Source organism: Ambystoma mexicanum, chromosome 10, assembly GCF_040938575.1.
Source record: "Ambystoma mexicanum isolate Mex_15411 chromosome 10, UKY_AmexF1_1, whole genome shotgun sequence".
Lineage (NCBI taxonomy): Eukaryota > Metazoa > Chordata > Amphibia > Caudata > Ambystomatidae > Ambystoma > Ambystoma mexicanum.
Window position 1 is genome coordinate 426764797 of NC_090932.1, and position 20833 is coordinate 426785629.

The 20833-nt window shown below is 44.0% G+C and overlaps 1 protein-coding gene across 1 annotated transcript in view; it reads left to right on the forward strand.

Moving 5' to 3' along the window:
- The window catches only part of LOC138491470 (phospholipid scramblase 2-like), a 393847-nt gene that overhangs the window by 362702 nt on the left and 10312 nt on the right, over nucleotides 1–20833 (forward strand). The window contains exon 9 of the mRNA XM_069617985.1: nucleotides 16038–16199. Coding sequence (XP_069474086.1) covers nucleotides 16038–16199 — 162 coding nt within the window. The remainder of the gene's footprint in view (nucleotides 1–16037; nucleotides 16200–20833) is intronic.

Genomic DNA, 20833 nt, shown 5'->3' on the forward strand with positions numbered 1-20833 from the left:
TTATTGTGCCCCAGTGATACCCAGACTTTAGTCTGGTGTGAAAAATAGCATGAGCAAAGGTGAAGTAAGAGGGAGGGAGAGGAGTTTGCAGACGCAATGAGGAAGTAGGCCAGGGGAGTTGTATCGGGTGGATGTGTGTTAGTTCGCTATATATGGACTATCTTCTAATGAGATAAGACACTGGAAAAATATGTGTTGGGTTAATATGCATATAGAGATACAAAGTCAGGTTTGGAAGAAATGTAGGTTAGAGTTCTAATAATATTGGGTGTGAGAGTGCCTCAAGAGCATGCTCGAACAATCCAGGCAGATAATTAGGCTTCATATGCCTGCGGTGTCAAATATGATACCAGAGGTAAGTTCCCAAACAGTAATTTTGGGAAAACCAAATGATTCCAGAAGCTGGCCTAGACCAAGATTAGGGCATGCGAGAAGATGTATGTTGTTTGTAAAATAAAAAGAAACTCAGCAGAGTAGGATAGAAAGAACTAATATAGTAAAATGTGATTATGCCTGGACTCTAGATTTAAGAGTAATCAATGTTGGCGTGTTCCTTATTCTTGTTGACTAATGAGGTAATTTTGAATCAAATGTCAGTGGGATTTGGAAAAGTGTGTGCAGGGACTGCTTTTCATACTGTTTATGATACTCTCATAAGAATATATCATAGCAAAATATAAGGGAACTAACTCTGAGGGTATCTAATGATAACAGTGTTCCTTTTATACGTAATTGTCTGGTTTTAAACTGCCTAGAGACATAGTATGTTTTTTCCAAAGCTGGGGGGACATAGGGAAAACATTTTTTTAAAAGCGTCCTGAACAATATACTTTCTAGGCCCATTTCCATAAAATGAGAAGACAATGCCTCAAGGTTCCATCCTGATTTGCTAACTGTTGTGTTGGTAGATGTGAGAATCAGACAACATGGTAGAAAGAAAGCTCTACATTCAGGAAGTGTGAATGCAGTCTGAGGTGGAAACCCTAAACTTATATATCAGCCTCCTAGAGAAGTTAGACCTGCAATGGTTCATTATATATGCAGTGAAGCAGTTTAGAGGGGCAATAAGTAGTAAATATCATGCAATGTTTTGCTGCATGAGGGACTTTAGATGTCCTGCTGGTGCCCAGTTAAATTGTGATAACGTTTGTACCCTGGATTACCTTTTAAGTTATCTCACAGTGTGAACTTCTGAATAGTACGTTGGGAGGCCAGATATGGGCCGGGCTAGGATAGACTGTGGGAACGGCGGATGTAGTAGCAGAATAAAGGATAGGATGGGCTGCCATAGATCTTTGTATATATTGTAGGATATGTTACAAGCCTAACCCACAGAAAGAAGGGAGAATCACTTGATATGCTGATAATATATTGACTGAGTGCAGCTGATGCACAGCTCAGGGTTCATGTGCAGGGAGCTGCAGGGAACTGTGGGTGTTACATGACTGTTACCATAAGGCTATGGCTTGCTTTGTTGCTTGTGCAATGCTTTATGCCTCAGTAAGGCCGACTCACAGAACGGAGGAGCAAGGGAATCTTACAGGCTAAAAGTCAACAAGGTGAAATCAGTGTGCCCAAAGATCTTCACTAAGGGGCCCCTCGCGGGTCAAAGTGACATGAATGGGCTTGAAACAAAGAGGACATTGTTCCAAAATGGACTCAGAGAAGAGATGGATGATGATCTGAGTAGCTTGAGCACCTAGAAACCATGTTTAAAGCAGCTGCCAGGAGTGCTTGTATGTCACAAATGTTAATTTCCCATGTTTGTGACTCCCTGAGAACTAAATATTTTCAATGTACAATGTTGCTAAATGTTCTGGATTTATTTCATAATGTTAGGTTGCAATGTTTTTCTACTGTGCCCAATCGCCCTCATGGTACTCCCATAGCACCTATGCTTTTGCTTTTGTACACATGTTTGAGGAGATAAGCACATCTTTTGCTCAGCAGTGGTCAGGCCTTTAAGCCTTCCTCAGGGTAAGCGTGTCATGGTCAGCCTGAGAATGTTGAAACCATGCACAAGAAAACAGGAGAACAAAGGTAGATGTTGTACTGTGGCTCCTTTGGGTGCAAAGCCCTCTACAGGGCTTCCTGTAAATTGTTGAAGTTGTATGAACGCTATGGGGATTGTTGTGGTGGTGTGTGAGGAAGGACTCCTCTTGGGCTGAGGCTGGATTCTTCTGTGTGTAGAGCTGCATGTGTCAGCCGTGTTTACTTTTCTCAACCCAGACTGCAGTTGTCCTGTTGCAGGAGGGCAGCATGTGTATCTAAGTCCCAACAAGGGAGTAGAGTCCATCCTATTTTAGAGGTCTATTTTGGGAGTTATGGTATTTTCATGAACTGTATGCCTCTCACAAATATTATTTATTTATTTGGCATGGCATGCATAACACACCCACTGCCCCACAACCTCCAACATGAACCCACACAAGATGTAGGTGTACACCCCATTTGCCCATACCTTCCTTTCCCTTTCCCTTTTTCACCACCTTTACTTTCCTATACATCCAACAATACATATGAATGGCCAGCATTTAAAACCATTAGAATGGGGTCGTGAAACTATGGTTCCCACTCTTTCGTTCAAATGTATGACTACAAGTCAGTGGAATTGTTTTAAAACCTTCGCGCGCACAAACACATGACTTTGCCCAAAGCCGACTCCAAGATAAATGCACTTTGTCAAAAATAGGACAAATTAGTACTTTGCAGTAGATTAGCCAAGAAATCCTTCACAAGCCTTTTCAAAACCCCAGCGGGATTACATTAAAAGTTGAGGAAACACACACCAACTTGCATCAGACTAGGCAGATTTCCCACACCAACACAAAACGCATATAAGCCTGCTCCTTCAAATTATTTCCAAATAGCGTATTTAAGTGCTTTCCTGAGAGACCCAGAGGGAACACACAGGCCTCTGGGTTTTTGGTGGATGGGGGAAGCAGAGAGCTGTTTCAACACTCCCCCTCACTCTCCACCCTTCCATCCATACATGCACCCACTTCCCAAATACAACACTTGCTTGCAACCCAGCAGCAGAGGCTAAACGTTCAATTTCAAAATGTTATGGCTATATCTTTAAGGAGAACAATTAGAAAGTCAATTTGCTCCTCTAAGGTGAGGCTGTCTACCCGTCGATTGCTCTGCAGTCAGCCAGCCAGTACAACATGCTCCAAGGAAGGTTAAAAAGCAATTCACAGAAATAGTAAATCGGTTTTGCTGGTTACTCACATGGTCACTAAAGGTTCTTAGACTGTCTCAAGGGAACTGCAGTCATAAGCCCCAAAGCAGCCACATTTTGTGAATCCTAGCAAAAGGGTTTTGTTCACACATTTGTTTAAAGATGCTGAGTTACCAGTTTCAAATCCACCTGGAAATGTCAAGGTTAATGTCTGTTATTCAGAGCTTTAGGTAACTTTCTGGGAGAGAACATTATCAATTTCATACCTAAACCTGTGGAATTGTTTCAATTTATTTTATGTCAAAATAAATATATCCTTAAAATGCTGAGAGTTAATGCATTCCATGAAAATAATCATTGAAGTCAATATTTGGGTAAAATATCAGGCCACACTGCAAGTGTCCTTGTAACACTTCATACTTGTCTTCATGCGTGGGGAGAGTAACTTAGAAGGATTGAAAGAAGAACAACGATATGTATTCTTATGCATGTTGATCATATGACTCGACAGCTGGAAGTTATATTTTACGCACCGCACAAACTATTGGAGGTTTTTGGCTCATGAGCTCCTATTTTTTTGGAAGATTTGGGATCTTTCTCTGGACAAAAGGGTATTAACCGAGCTTCTGCTGTTAATTCCTTGAGTTTCATTAGTTTAATGTAGAGTTATTGGAAGGAAGGGTCACATCTGCACGCAGACGTTTAATGGGAAGACCTTTGGTTCTAAATTTACAACCACTCATTTTGATCAGTCAGGAATGATGCTATCTGAACAGCTTCATTATTGTAAACAAACAAATGTCTAATAGAAAGAAAGTTGAGCGGCCTAAAGATATGAGATACTTAAGAACATTTTCACCAGCAACAGGTTGACGTCTGGTCAGGTTGCAATTAGACAAATAGGATTACATATTTGGGGACTCTCTAAAGGGTTAAGACAGATTTATACTTCTTACTCGCTAGGTCTTGGGTTCACCAGATGTCATAAAAAAGTTATCGTTTTTTTTTTTTTTTTTTCAACATAGTTTAATATAAACGTTTTGTTCTAACACAGAACCTTACACATATCCTTATGCAATCCTTATGCCTAACCTTTGGCCCACATATCTTAAAAAACATTTTTTTTTTTTCCAAACATTTAGGGCATCAATAAAGTTGATCACTGCACAGGTTAAGATAATAGAACTTCCACTCAATATTCGAAACCACCACTCATCCATGTTCTCGTTTAGTGGTGCGAACTTCATAAGGTGTAGAGATCTTAAAGAATGGAGTTTAGGGCAGGTAGTTATCAAATGTCTTACTGTCTCCATTTCATTTTGGCAGAATCTACACAAATTGTCGCTTGTCTCAGCGTCTTTTCTTATAAATAATACTTCTCTTGTTCTTAGAGCATTCAACCGAAGTCTGAGAAATCGATCACGATGGTGCCTTGATGGGAATTGAGTGAGATATCCTGGCAGGTTATTCAATTTGTTTGCTGTTGGTCCTAGTTTCGGGGCAGTTGTTAATCCTTCTAGTTTATCTATGTTACATGCCCAGGACCATTCTTTTAGTCTCTTTTTTGCTAGTTGTGGCCACTTTATTAGCATTTCATTGCTTATATTGGCAGCTGACATGATGTTGTTTGCTTTTTCCAACCATTTCGCAAAAACACCCCCTGCATGTTTTGACTCTGTCACCGCCAGAATTTTGTACGATGGTTCGTTCTTTGTAATTAGCATCTTACGCATTAATGCCAGTGTTTTCCAGATAATAGTTGTATATAGGTCGTCAAGTGCTAACTCCTGCCTTATAACCTTTATGGAAACGCATTTTGGTAGTCTTAAGACACGTTTCCAGAAATGGCCTTCTAATTTTGCCCAAATTGAATGGTCCAGGTTCCAGCCAGCCTCTGCTCCATAAGTGATTGACGAAATCACTTTTTGGAGATAGAATAGCCGGATCGGAGCGAGGGAGAACTTACCGAAGAGATAATGGAACCGGTCTCCTTGTACTGCCAAAGTGGTCATCCGGAACTTAACGTCTTGGACCCAGTTCCGCTCACAAATTGATGGACTAAACATGATTCCTAGATATCTCATTTCAGTAACTTCGTCTAAGATCATGTTTCCAAGTCTCCACTTAAAGGAACTTGACCTTGTGCCACTTTTTGCTCCGATCTTTATGATTTTTGTTTTTGATGTATTTATTTTTAAGTGATTTCGATTCATGTAGGCTTGTATCTTTTGCAAAAGACGCTGGAGGCCAATCTGCGTGTTATCAACTAGCACGATATCGTCCGCATATATCATGCAGTTTATGTGAGAACCATTTATCTTTGGGGGGAAACATCGGACATTACACAACGCAGCCGGAATATCAGCGATGAACAGCTTAAATAAACATGCAGCTATCGGGCACCCTTGCTTCACACCTCTTTGTGTCCTCATTTTGTTCGACAGGAGTCCTGCTTCATTTAGCCTTATTTGTATTGTGGTTGAAGTGTGTAAAGCAATTATTGGCTGCAATAGATCCTGAGGACAATTCAATTTTTTTAGTTTGTCCCATAGCAATTCCCGATCTATGCAATCAAAAGCTTGATGAAGATCAATGAAAGCTATAAACAACTTCGTTTTACTCGCCAGAGCTGTCAGTTTCAGGATGTTAAGCAGCGTCAGGTTGTTCTCAGTACCAACACCCTTGGTAAACCCAGTTTGTCTGCAGTCCACAATTTTAGCTGAAATTGCCCACTTTGTTAGTTTTTTTGTAGAAAGTTAGCGAACACTTTACCGATGGTGTCCAACAGGGCGATAGGGCGGTAGTTTGCTGGATTTGCCCGATCACCCTTCTTAAATATCGGTACGATAATGGCTGATGTCCAGGTTATGGGGATTTTCTTCGAAGTTGCTATCTTTGTAAATAATTTTGCAATAAAGTACGCCCATTCGGATTTATTTTGTTTAAGCATCACATTCGATATGCCATTGGGACCTGCCGCACGTGAATTATTCAGGGAGTTGATTGCAAGGAGTATGTCATCGACAGATTCAATACAGTCCCAATTTCCTGTCGATGCTTCGTCTTTTTTTTCTTCGCGTTCAACCTCACCTGCAAATACTTTTTTAAAATGTTGGTTCCACTCAGCTTCCGATACCACATTGGCCATCTTAGTTGCTTGATTATTTGAGCAGCTATTTAGTATGTGCCATATTTCTCTACATTTGTTGGATTTCATCAGGCCTAGCATTTGTACACCTCGTTCCTGATCACGCTGATACTTGTATGCTTTAACCCAATTGCGGTAAACCTGCCTCTTTTTTTATCATATCGATATTCTTTGTGCCTCCTTGTGATTTCAGCTTACGTATCTCACTTTGAAGCGTCTTTTTTTTTTCATTTACCCTCATACTCCAGCCATGCAGATGCTGCTTATTGGAGTTTTTCTTCCATAATGGGGCGCAAGATTGCTGAGGCAAAAACGACACATAGTCCACTTTATTGTAAGTAGAGATCCTGTCATTATCCATGACCTTTGATAGCGTAATTATTTGTTGAGAGGATAGTCGCAGCTTGTTTTTTCCGTTATTTACTTCGAGAGCTTGTCCGAAGGTCTGCAATTCTGGTTTGTTGCTTGTGTTCAAGCCCATCACCAATATTTCGTGGTCACTTTTTGTTGTCTTGATTACATTCATTTTTCTGATTTTATTCCAGGAGTGTTTGGACACCCAAATGTAATCTAGTACCTTTGCGTGACCCATATTATGCCAAGTAGTATTTGGAGGTATGTCTCCATCAATTTGCCCATTTACCATGACACAATCATAGGTCTTCATGATGTTGTCCCAGTGCTTACGTCTATCTTGATGTAGGGATTCCATTTCTCCCTTACTAAGCAATTTGTTACCTTTTATGTCGAACCAAGTTAGGTTCATGTCGCCAACTATAATGATCATGATGTTACTTCTGACCTGCAAATTTTTATCTAGGATTGTGGTTACCGCAGTTATAAAATTCTTCAATGTTATCATCACTGGGTTCCAATATACATTTAATAATAAGATATATTGGTGTAGTCCAGGGCTGCTTGGTTTACACTGGAGTAGGGTACTTTGTATGAAGATATTAGGATTTACACTTTTAATTACTGTCCATCCAAGCCCGATTTTAATCATGGTTAAGAGGCCCGAGAAAGGACGTCCATGCACATTTTTGCCTGCAGAGTTTAGCAAGGTGACATATCCATCTTTAACAGGCACAGACCATAGACATGTCTCTTGTAGGAAGATTACGAAGTTGTTCTCAAGATCAATTGGAAATTCCTCAAGTAGATGGGAGAACCCCCTCGTGTTCCACGAGACCAGGGAAACCACATCTTTGACCTTCACATCCCCCAGCTAGTGTATCTGGGCACCGTACATGTTTCTCTTCGTAATTGATTTTGCATATGATCCTGTTCGTAGTTGGTTTCTTATGTTATTTTTTCTCTGTTCATTAGGTGCTAATCTGTTTTCCGATTCACATGAAAGTTTGCAACCTGTGTGCGGGACAGATTTATGCTCACTAATGTCGAATCCGAGTTGCAATAATTCGACTTTAGATGCCAATATGACTTTTCTTACTGCATGAGATTTTATATGGAGATACACCTGGTCAGCATAGTCCTCCGACATATATTCGATGATTGCGATATCATTGGAGGTTATCGTTCTTAAGGCGGGAACTGAGTGTAATAAGCACAGTACATTTCTCCTGTTCATGTTCACGTCACGATCCTCTTTCAAAATATTCACAATTGCGATTCGGATATCGGACTGTTTGCCTGGATCTTGCATTTCGTAATTATGTTTCAAGGACTCCTTTAGTCGCTGAGCGGTTGCTAACTTTGGATTTAGCCCCATCGTTGTTTTACTGCTATCATGATCAGTCAAAGTAGCCCCACCAGAAGTTGCCACTTTAGTGGATGGCCCAGCATTACACTTCGATGTAGATGGCACTGATTTGGAAGACTGACTAATTTTACTCAGTGGTAATATTTGTTTGAGACAAGCCTTTTTACTTATGGCCCAAGGATTTATCAGCCGTCTTTCCTCGGGCTCATTTGACTCAGTTGAGTCAAGCGTACTCATTGAACTATTCAAGGTATCGATCTTAGGGGCTCCACACTCATCATCGTGAGAGTATGTAGATAAGTTACATAAGTCAATAGATGTATTCTCAACCACGCTTATCAGGTCATCTGAAACAAGTCTTTGTCGTTTTTTTGGGTTATCCATATCACCTGTAAATGCCGGCCCTTTCACAACAGCCCTTTTTGACCCTTTAGTATGCTGTACCAAATTTTCTTTCGAAGGTCTAAAGAAGGGGGTCACTTTAGCTGGTGTCGTTAGATTACGTATAAATTTCTTTGCGTTGCCAGCCCCATTTCGGGAGTCGCAATTCTTTAGCTTTTCAGTCCTTTTTTTTGGCTGGTCCTTTGTCAGTTGTTTGACTTTTTCTTTCGTGGTGTTTTCCTTTGCCATGTTTAGGTTTTTTGCCGGGCCACTGAAAATACCAAAAGATGCTACTGAGATTGTACGAGGCAGAGGCGTCAAAGCTTCCTTTTCTTGCTCAGACGTCAATTTTTCTTTCTCCGGTTCTGTAGAGGAATTTGGACACTTTTCAGCAATCTCAGCCAATTGAGCATCAATAAATTTCAAAGGCAACTCCAAACCATTTGATGACTTTTCAACTACCGGTAGATTGAGTTCACTATTCTCATTCGCATTTACATTGCCTGCGGTGACTATTAAAGTTGGCCTCGACTGATCACTTATAATGTCAGCCACTGGACCAACCAGCCCTTGCGGTGGAACATCTAGGCTGTTTGCTCTTTGGGCTATCTGGTTCATCATCAGGGTTATTTGCTTTAAGCACGACGAAAAAGCTGTTATCAGTACTTTTTTCTCGTTGATCTCATTTGTTGTCATATCATTCACTAATTTTTGCAGGGAAACAGATGCAGATCTTTCACTTTCCAGGTTTAATTGGAGCAGTGAGATGATATGGTCTTGCTTTACTAGCCTTTCCATGATGTGATCCAGACGACCACCATTTGATTGCACTGAGTCATTTATGCTTTCGTATAATTTGGTAAAAGGAATGAGAGCAACTGATGTCGCAGCCATCACATTATTATGTATTTGTAGGGCCGCAGCCGCAGACAGATTTGATTTAAGGGCTGCCGCGGCCTCTTTCGTTGATTCATTCATCAAGTTATGTTTACTTGTATCCTTGTTTACACATATGTCGGCAACATCACAATCTACCAATTTTTTGGGCAAGACGAACAGGGCCGCCATCACCTTTGGGGTAGAGCAGTGCATAACCATACTCGGAGTGAGCTTTTGTGGTTTGTTCAGCATAAGGGGCCCGCCTCTGCCCCCGGCCTGTAATGGACCACACATCGGGAGGTGAGGGGCGCAAGATGAGCTGTCCAATATTTCATGTGCTCCAGGTCCGGCTATTGTATGTACATAGGCAGTGCCGGACTTTTCATGATTTACAGGCATGGAGTTAGATGTACACGTAACACTAGACACTGGCACCGGTCTTGGAATACTCGACAGCCGCACCTTAATTTGCTCGAAGTCATCCTTCAGGCGTTGAGTTAAACGCGCCTCTCTCCCAGCCAGATCGAACAAATGCAGCACATTATTGGAGCAAGGCTGTGAAGAACTGTTGTTTACATCGTTACCACACACTGCAGTCAAAGGTGGTATTGTCGCCCCGCCCGCCGCCATCAAGGGAGTCGGTGGCATATTTATTAAACTCCCTTTATCAGTCTCGACTTCAGAGCTTACATGCATTAGGTTCTCACCTAGAGCAACATTTTTTTGTTGTACATGAATGCTCACTTGCCCACCATTGTTTGCGGCTTCAGTTACCCCAGTTTGTGGATCCGCCGCCACTTGTATAACATCGTGCTTTGGGCCTTGGGACTTCGATTTAGATGTTTCATGTCCACTCTGCGAGGACCGAGTCTCAAACTCAAGCAGTTCGGTATCGGTGACGTCGAAAGAGAAGATTCCCGCAGTGCTTGTTAAGTCTATTTTTGGCGGTCGATCGCCATTTGTAGTACGAATATTCTCGTTCCCAATTTCTCTTGATGCACTATAGGCCAGAGAAAAGCTGTCCACCTCTAACAAGCTCCTCACTGGCCTTCCCCTACACGCATGCCTTGCTTCTCTCGTTAGAGGTGGTAGCAATGGTGGTAGCAATGACTCAGGCACAGGGCTCTGCGCGATTGTTGCGGTGGCTTCGCATATAGGCGAGTTTGAGTCCAAAGCCTGCGCGCACCCCACCCCTGTCTGGGAGAGACCGTCCCTGCCATACCCCACTGATGATGATGATGATTGGGACGGGTTTAAGTTCAGGGAATTGCTCAAGAGTTGCTCTGCTAGATCATTCACTACAGAAGGACCTGGTAGTGTGGCCGTGTCAGTTATTGCAGCAGGCAAAAGGGGGACATTCGTACGGGGTTCGCTCTGTTTTCCCCAATCGTATCCCCTCAATGAGGCCAGCGTCGGGAGCGAGCACCCTTGTGTAGGAGATTCATTATCTACATTATCTTCAGTAGCTGGCCCACCTCCCTGAGGGGTAAGTGTGCCAGCTCCAAACTTTCCGGGTAGCTCGGCAAGAATCATGTTTACCGAATTGTCTCTATGATGTAGCGTTTGCTTTGCCATAGCTCGGGTCCAAGGCCCATTTTCGGCCATCCAAAACAGGGTAGAGAATACTTTTCTTACCTTCACTGGTCGAGGGCCTGGGTCGACAGTTAGCTGAAGCAAAGTTAAGCAAAGTTGACGATGGACGATGGGCAGCAAACAGCCGCCGTTCAGCCGCGGATTGCCGCAGACTGAACTCTGCCCGAACTCCGCGCGCGCTCCGCGCTCGAGGCAGGTTTTTAAAGTCAATGGGGCTTGATTTGTTAAAGGTGTACGACACCGTCAGCCACACACTTGAAAGAAACAAACAGTTGAAAGACACGTCGCTGCAGCTCCTCACTCCACACTCCACCAGAGTCTGCCGCAGACTGAACTCTGCCTGAACTCCGCGCGCGCTCCGCGCTCGAGGCAGGTTTTTAAAGTCGATGGGGCTTGATTTGTTAAAGGTGTACGACACCGTCAGCCACACACTTGAAAGAAACAAACAGTTGAAAGACACGTCGCTGCAGCTCCTCACTCCACACTCCACCAGAGTCTGCCGCAGACTGAACTCTGCCCGAACTCCACGCGCGCCCCGCGCTCGAGGCAGGTTTTTAAAGTCGATGGGGCTTGATTTGTTAAAGGTGTACGACACCGTCAGCCACACACTTGAAAGAAACAAACAGTTGAAAGACACGTCGCTGCAGCTCCTCACTCCACACTCCACCAGAGTCTGCCGCAGACTGAACTCTGCCCGAACTCCGCGCGCGCTCCGCGCTCGAGGCAGGTTTTTAAAGTCGATGGGGCTTGATTTGTTAAAGGTGTACGACACCGTCAGCCACACATTTGAAAGAAACAAACAGTTGAAAGACACGTCGCTGCAGCTCCTCACTCCACACTCCACCAGAGTCTGCCGCAGACTGACCTCTGCCCGAACTCCGCGCGCGCTCCGCGCTCGAGGCAGGTTTTTAAAGTCGATGGGGTTTGATTTGTTAAAGGTGTACGACACCGTCAGCCACACACTTGAAAGAAACAAACAGTTGAAAGACACGTCGCTGCAGCTCCTCACTCCACACTCCACCAGAGTCTGCCGCAGACTGAACTCTGCCCGAACTCCGCGCAAGTTATTGTGAGGAAATTCAAATGCATTCATAGAATATTTATTGGGAATGTTCCAATATACTCTTAATGGCAATGTGTTTTTTTAAACACTTTCCATTTTATAACATATTACGTCCCGTGAGAGTGATGTGGCACTAACCCATTGGCCAATTTCTGGTCTATACAAGCCAGTATTTTATTTCTTTTTATTTATTGTGCATTTGTAAGATGCTTATAGATCAAGTAAATTGTGTTTCAAAGCGCCCGCAGGGCAACATGGAGGGAACATGGGAATGAAAGGCAAATATAACAATGAACCAGAGAGACAGGCCTAATAGGCCTTGTGAGCTTTTAGAATGTGCAAGTGCAGAGAGAGAGAAGGGATGAGGGAGAGGGGGTAAGTGCTAGGAGTACCACGGAGGGAAGTGCTAGGGAGTAAGTTGCAGGCAGCTAACTGGCAGAGATCACTTGGTAGGATTGGTCAACTGCCAATAGATGAGTGCAGGCCTGCAATATCACAGGCCAGTGGGCACCAAGGCAATTGCTCAGAGCCGGCGGAGACTGAAGGAGATTGGGGGTGGGAGGCCAGGACACAGGTGGAGACATAAGGGCCCTGGTCACCAATCTCAGTGACTGTGGAGTTTAGCGAAGGGAGAGAGGGGAGCTGAAAAGCAAAGCCTTGAAGAGCTTCTGGAATTTGAGGAGATCCGGCTCAAGACGAAGAGGAAGGGGGAGGCTGTTCCATAGGAGGGAGCCAGCCGAGGAAAGAGATCGGTCACCAGCTTGCTGTTTAGCGAAGAGCTTGACACACAGAGAGATGGTGCCGGAGGAACGTAAAGATCTGGAGGGAGAGTATTTAGTGAGAGCAAGTTGTAGATAGCATGGTCCCGGCCTAGACACCCTTATGGATGATGCAGAGGGATTTCAATTTGATCCTTGCAGCAACTGGGAGCCAGTGGGGAGATTTTAGGTCTGGAGAGATGCAGTCCCTGGGCTTGAGGCCAAGGATAATCTTCTGGAGGTGACATAGAGAGGAAGGGTTTAGGTTAAGGAAGAGACTATTGCAGTAGTCTAGTCTAGAGACTATCAAAGCTCTATACACATTGAGCTTCTGGGAGTAAATGAGCAAAGAAAGGATTCCTTTGAGGAGTTGGAGTTGAAAGTGGGCCTTCTTGGCAAGGTCCTGGATGTGAGGGAGGAAGGAAAGAGAGGAGTCGAAGATGACTCCAAGTTTTTTGGCTTCAGATGAAGGAGAAGGGGGAGAACCCAAAGAGGATGGCCAGAGTGAGGGGAAGAAAGAGGGAGCAGGGGCCCCAATGGGAAGGATCTCAGTCTTGCTGGCACTGAGGCAGAAATCATTTGAGGCACACCAGGCCTGGATAGCAGATAGGCAGTCAGGGATGATGGAGGGGGTAATTCGAGGATCAGAGGGAAGTTTGAAGAAGAGTTATGTGTTATCTGCATAACACTGGAGGTATGAGGAGAAGATAGAAAGTAGGTGTGCGAGCAGAGCAAGAGAGATGTTAAAGAGCCAGGGATAAAGGTTGGAACCCTTGGGGACATCACAGGTGGAGATAGAGGTGGGAGAGGAGAAAGAGCCCAGGATAACCTGGGAAGGACTATGTTGAGGAAAGAGGTCAGCCAGTCCATTGCCATCTCTGAGATAACTAGGGTATTGTGGAGCCAATCTTTCTGCAGTAAAATCTGTAGAGCCTGGAAATTGTCAAATGAGGGAAGCCTTACCACTCCCCCGGGCTCTCTGTACTGAAAGCATGGCTGTCAGCATGATGCTCCCTATCATGATGGGGTCCTTACTGCATGCAGGAGTCGCCGGGCTGCACATGGCAGATGCGGCCTGGCTTCCATCTGGAAAGGAAGGTGTTTGGATTAGGAGCTTGATATGGAAGACAGATGGAAGACAGGAGACAAGCTTCATTTCGAAATGGTTGGAGGAGAAATAAGAAAAAGAAAAAGAAAGGAGGCGCGGCCAAACTGATAGCACAGAGGCAAAGTGTTTGTCTTGGAAGCAAGACAACGCAGTGCAAAACAGGTTTGAATCCCGATCCCGTGCTTAGAAACCACTTGCTCGTATTAAGCGTGTTCTAAAAGAGCAGTTATAATTATAATTATATCTGGGAGATGTCAGAGAAAGATCAAGGAGGAGCTGATGCAACAGGCTAGGAGTGGGAGAGTGGTGGCCAAAGAGGATGACGTCATTGATCAAGAAGGTGGAGGAGAGATTTAAAGATCATTGCACTAAAAAGGAAGAATGATGCTGTTAAGAAGAGTGAAGAAGGCATCCAGATGGATGAAGAAACAAAGGGTGAACTTAGTATAAAGGAGAATGGAACCCAGAGGGAAAAAAGATGTGCCCAGATGGGTGAAAAAAGGGCGTAAAAGTAGCAGCAAGGAAGATGGTGCTGAGACAGGCAAAGAAGTCACACAAAGGGGGGAAGAATTTGGGGGTGAAAGCAGTTTGAAGGAGGATGGTGCTCAGAGGAGCAAAGCAGATACCCAGGTAGGTGAACAGCTTAAGGTTGATAGTAGTGCGGAAGACGATGCTGCTCAGAGGGACAAAGCAGGTGCGCAAAGCTGGTGCCCAGAAGTGTGAAAAACCAAAAGGTTAAATGAGTGCACCGGGCCCGGTGTTCCAAGAGGCGATGATGTTGCCCAAAGGGGGAAGATCTAGAAGGTGGCAGTGGTGCTAGGGAGGGTGGTACTCAGAGGAGTGAAGATAGTATCAACAGTACCCAAAGGAGCAAACAAGGTGAGCACATTAATCATAGGTGAATGAAGTGGGCAAGGTAAGCAAGACTGGAAGTGCACAGACCAGAAGCAGTTACAGAAGGCAATAGTTCGGGAAATGAAAGACAGGAGGTCTGCAGAGTTATTGATTGATTAGTGTAAACTTTAATATTTGGAAAGGGAGTATTCGAACCAAAGCTGGTTGCAGGAGAATAATTAAGAGACTAAACTAAAGAAAATAAGCAAGAGGAGGAGTGGCGTGTGGATTGTTTGACGGAAATTGAGAAAAGGAGGAGAGAGGCAGAGGGCAGAAAACTGGGGATCAAGGTTAGAACTACAAGTTGCAGAGGGGACGGCAGATTTGTTGACCATGCTCTTACCCCGTCCAGCTACCATGACCCCCATTCAGGTCTTTTGGTATTGCCACCACATGGACGCAGGCACCTGCCTCTTTTGATCCAGAACTCGGACGTTCCTAATGTAGTCAACTATCTGGAACAGCTGGTGTGGAACATCAAGAAGAAGAACTGACCACAGACATATAGGAACAAGTCTCTCAACAGGAGGAGACGATTGGTGGAGAAGTACCCTTGAAAGCAGCACCAGTGCAGGGATTGGCCAACAAACCCAGAATAAGGTAAGTTTCAAAACTTGAAAAATGCAGGGAAATCGTTTTGTTGGGAGACTTTTTCGCAATAGAAACTTTTGGGAAAGAGTGTTTTGTGTTGTCATCTTCTCTCTGGGAAGGAAACCACACACACTCATGAAGTTGAGACGAAGCCACTTTGAAGTTTTAGTTTCCCCGAAACATTTAGCTGGTTACTGCCTTTTGCACTTGATGCGTACCTCGTTTATTATTTTGCCCACACATTATAAGAGTTTCCTAAGGAATGACTTTAAAGTTATGTTTAGGAGTGTGGCATGTCATGTAATCCCCTTCACAGATGTGACACCATCTGGAATTGCTGCATCTGAGAATATGTGTAACTGTGTGCATCCATGTGGGCCCTACGTTTCTTTGGTCCTAGAATTCTCAACGGAAACACATATTTCTCTTTGATCGCAAAAGCTAAGCATCTACCATAGATCAACACATAATTATGGATCACTGGAGTGTACCCTATTGTCCAAGTCATGAATGTATTCATGACAGCATAAATCATTGTGAATGAATACTTGCACGAATAATTCAAAGCCAAAATCGTGCATCCTGATGCATGTCAAGAGATCTAACGAGACAATCCTATAACAGTTATTACTAAAGTATATAACAAAAATGCTTATACAACTTGTAAAATTGAGGATTAATTAACTAAAATGTGTTATCTCCCTTTTCTGTATTCTAGTTACTGGCACTAGATGAAACAACCGAAGTTGGAAAGATTTCCAAGCAATGGTCGGGATTTTTGAGAGAAGCTTTCACAGATGCCGACAATTTTGGGATTCAATTCCCAGTGGACCTTGATGTTAAAATGAAAGCTGTAGTATTGGGTGCCTGCTTCCTCATAGTAAGTTTTTATAAATCCCTCTACACAATTCATTTTTGAAGTTTCTATTTGTATTGATATTTTATTTGTTAGAAGATGGTGTTTCAAAAAGAAACACGTACAGAGTAGCATACATTAAGCAGGTCATTCCTGTGAGTGGGTGTCTAACAAGTGAATATGTGTAATGAACAACGGACCAGATGATGCTAGGGGTGATGTAAGACATTAACTCGGGACAAAATGCACAAACTAGAAACCGAGGAGGGGTATATACATAGTGTAGTGTTGAGTGGTTCATGGTATGTGGGCCCCTTATGTGAGAAGGTTTGGCGCTTAAGGTTTCACTGGAATATGTAAATGTTAGTGTTGCTCAGGGATGACTCATCCATAATAGGGCAGGGGCGCCGACCCCCTATACCTTATTGAAGAGTTGTGGTTTAAACTGTCAAAGGGAAGCATTGTTTCCCTTTGACAGTTTATGTTTATGTTGGGGGAGGTTTGCTTCCCGAGCCTTGCATGGATCATTGGGGATGCAGGCCGGGGAACTGCATGTCTGAATGTGCAATGGGGCACTCCTACACCTCCCCGCCCATCCAGACTCAACAGGGTACACTCTGCCACCTGCGCACATGTGCAGGAACAAGGAAAGCAGTCTTTGGCGCTTTCTGGTTCCTGTTCTTGTGTGCGCAGGAACAGGAGGACCCTTGTCACAGGATGCAGCATCAGAGAGGTGCAGATTCCAGACTAGGTCTGAGGTAAGTGTAAAACGTAATGTTGTATGTTAATGTTTGTATGTGTATCTATGTATGTGTGAATGGGCAGGTATATTATGCATGAATGGTTGGATGTGTGCACATGTGAATGAGTGAATGAATGTTGTGAATGAGCGAGTGAATGCTGTGCGAATGTGTGCTTGAATGAGCTAATGAATGCTGTTTGAAATGAAAGCTGTGTGAATGCTGTGTGAATGTGTGTTTGAATGAGCAATTCATTGTGCATGTGCTTGTGTTGGATTTGTGGCGGCCCTGGAAGGCTGATTTGTGTGTGATTCTGTATCATAGATGCCCAATAAAAAATGTCAAAACATAGTAATACATGGCAAGCCTGGCTCATGAAAATGGCAGTCTTGTCACGTAATAACACTTATCATGCATGCAGCTTGAAGTGTTATGACATGGCTAAACTGGTTTTAATGTGGCCAGTCTTACCATTTATTAATGTGGCATGACATTTTCTACTGAGCATCTATGATACTGTACCATAGATGCCCAATAGAAAATGTCATGCCACAGTAAAATAAATGGATAGACTGGTTGCACCAAAATGCCATTCTAGCCACATACTAGCCCTTATCATTCTTGCGGTATCATTGATAGATATTACGTGGCTTGACTGATGTTTTCATGTAGCCAGTCTAGCCATTTATTGCTGTGGCGTGACATTTCTTTACTGGGCATCTATGATAAATGAAGCATGATAAGTGTAACTATGTGGCTAGACTGGCATGTTGGTGTAGCCATTCTAACCATTTCTTACTGTTGCATGACATGTTTTACTGGCCATCTGCGATACTCTGTCATAGATGCCAAGTAACACATTTCATGACACAGTAAGAACTGGCTAGACTGGCTGCACCAAAAATGACAGTCTTGCCATTTAATACAACTTATCATGCTTGCTGTATCATTTTTTGATGCAGCCATTCTAGCATTGTTTTACTGTGGCATGAGATTCATATTGGGCATCTATCTATGATGGCGCAAGCATCATAAGTGTTATTACGTTGCTACACTTGATATGATAGATTATTTATAACACGCTTAATATCAAGAGGTTTCTAAGCACGGACCTGGGGATCGAACCTGTGGTGCTCCATCTCGTCTTGCTTCCAAGGCGAGCATGTTGCCGCTGAGCTATCCTCCTAAGGCTGTTGGTCGTTTTTGTAAATTTGTGCCAAAAATGTATGCCCTCAAATTAAAAAATTCACCAGGCAGCAATCGTGTTGTTTTTGATTTGAGGGGATCAGGAGTTCCAGCGAAGGGTCATGGAGGAAGAGGAAGAAGAAGCTGAATAAATTGCAGGGTGATTGATAAACAGAGAGATTTGGAAGACTGCTAGGATAAAGGTAGCAAGGTGGGAAACGTTGTGAGAGGCAGAAACAGCCAGGTGGGGGCCCAGCCCATGGCAAGATTTGAAGAGCATTCATAGACATTTGTCCAGTAGCCATTCTGCATAGGTAGCCAACTGGCATGGAAGCAGTGAGGGCAGGCCCATGAGGAGGATTGAACAGTAGTTAAGTCAACTAACTTCCAAAGTGAAGAAAAGGGTTTTTGCACAATGGTGAGTGAGGAGAGAACAGATCTTCCTGATGTTCATCAGGTTTAGCCCTCCAGCAGTGGCAGGAGAGGTGATGAACAGTTGGCCTTTGAATTGCTGTTGAAGAGAGGGTCCCTGGAATGCCCAACCTCACTCCCATAAACATGATGGTCGGAAGAGTTAAAAAACGCACAAAGCCACTCACTATTCGGACAGCCCCTAGCAGGGTGAGTGACATCTACAGATGTTGACAGATATTCTCTTAGACAGCAATTCAAAACGTATCCAATCAATGTCTTTATGGATACAGGTGCTTCAACACTGGTCATGGACCCAAATGCCTCGATGGATGACGTTGACTAATGGAGAGAAACCAATATACTGATGTCATTAGTGACACCACAACATAGCCACCTTAGTCACGAAGTACACTGGCAGCCATGCACAAAGTTACACAAACATACACGTGAACACACAAAGAACATGCTTACACAGTTCTGTAGATAGAGGAGATCTCATTAGCCAAATGCAGAAACACTGAACATAAGGCAAACAAAGAAATGCAGAGCAAGCTTGCTGATGCTTTTTGCAACTAACCCTATGGAACTACAGGATCACATAAGGAGCCTCAAAGGACCAAATACGACTAACCTATGGGAAACATAGCACAGTATAGATAAGTAGAAATCATAGTATCATTTTGAGGGAAATTACATGAGGCCACAAGCCGCAGGACGAGAGACGAGGGAAAGCAGAACCAGGCTGCACAGAAGAGCAGGCCAGGGCTGCAGGCAAGGTCAGAGACAAACAGAACATTCCAAACCTAAAACGACAAGGGGCCATTTGCAGAAAAACCTGAATAAATCCTCATAAATTGCAGAACCAGAAGAGCTTGATTTTGTGGTCCACAACCACGTGATGTAGCCGAGCTAGACAATGGTCATTCACCCATGGTGGGAAGACGAACAATTCTCAGAAAAACATACATGAAGTGAAACAAGGAATCGTTAACAACATTGCAACGCTGACACTCTCACAGGCAAAAGTGGTACTGCTAACAGTTCCATTGGGAACACAAAGTCATTCTCATCACCTTGAGAAGATGCACAAAGCACTGAGAACAGAGCTGGGTCCCAAGCCTGGGGAGACCAGCTCCAGCCAATCAGGGAGCAGAAACCTAGGGGTGGATGGCAGAGGGCAAGGGCCAATGGTAAACCTGCGACCCTGCAACAATGTAATAGATTCTTGGGGAAGGGGCATGCCAGTCACCTGACATGCGAGGTCCAATCAACCAAAATCTATAGGTGCTATCCATAAGGGATACCACTCCGATCACCCACCCAGATGGACTGTTAGGTTTTAAAGGAAAGGGCCCATGTTGTGATGCAGGGGGGCAACAAATGGCCCAACACAGGCTCGGGAGCATGATTCAGGGAATTTTTGAATGTCCTGTATGATCCCTGTTGGTTTGTGTAATAAACGACAGTTCTAACTTGCCCCTGGCTGAGTCCTCCGTTTGTTACTGGGGGAGGGTTGTTGGACCCTGGGAGCTGAACGGGTATGCTTGTAGTAACCCCCTGACCGCTGGTATCCCTAAGCCAACACTGTCAAAGAGCACCTCTCACTTGCAAGCCTTGGGAGGGCATAAGGAAGTCATGGGACCAGGATATTGGCAAGCGGATTAGGATTTGGCCTTCTGTGCCGGAAGATAAAAGACTTTGGGCTTAGAGGAGTTGAAGAGTGAAGAGTTATCAAGTTGCAATTGGTGAGAGACACTCAAGATCCCAGAGGAGCAATGCAATAAAGGAGACAAAGGCATCACAGTCATCATGAAATAACTGACAGGAAAACCCAGAAAAGGAGATGAGGTAACCGAAGGAGAAGATGTAGAGGGTAAAGAGTGCTGCCCAGGACTTAAAATTGATATGTTCACAAGGCCCCATCCCATATCCAAAGCAAAATGCATAATACTACAATAAGTGTTCCAATTATGATTCCCTTTCACTTCATTAAATCTCAATGGCCCTCATTACGACCCTGGCGGAAATCGCGGTGCTAAATGCACCGCGGAGCACGGCGGAAAGCTGCCGATAGCGCCATGGGGGTTGGCGGATTTTCCGCCCCATGCCGACCTTGGCGGGGCGGTAAATCCCCATCCCCCATTTTACCCTTCCCCATTCCCATTTTTGCCCCATAGGGTATAATGGGAGTGGGGAAGGAGTTAATTATGCCACCGTAAAATACGGTGGCGTAATTAACAACAAGGTCCCGTAGCGCCATGGATTTCTCCGCCCGGAAAAACCAGGCGGAGAAAGGCTCCATGGCGCTACGGGAACTCG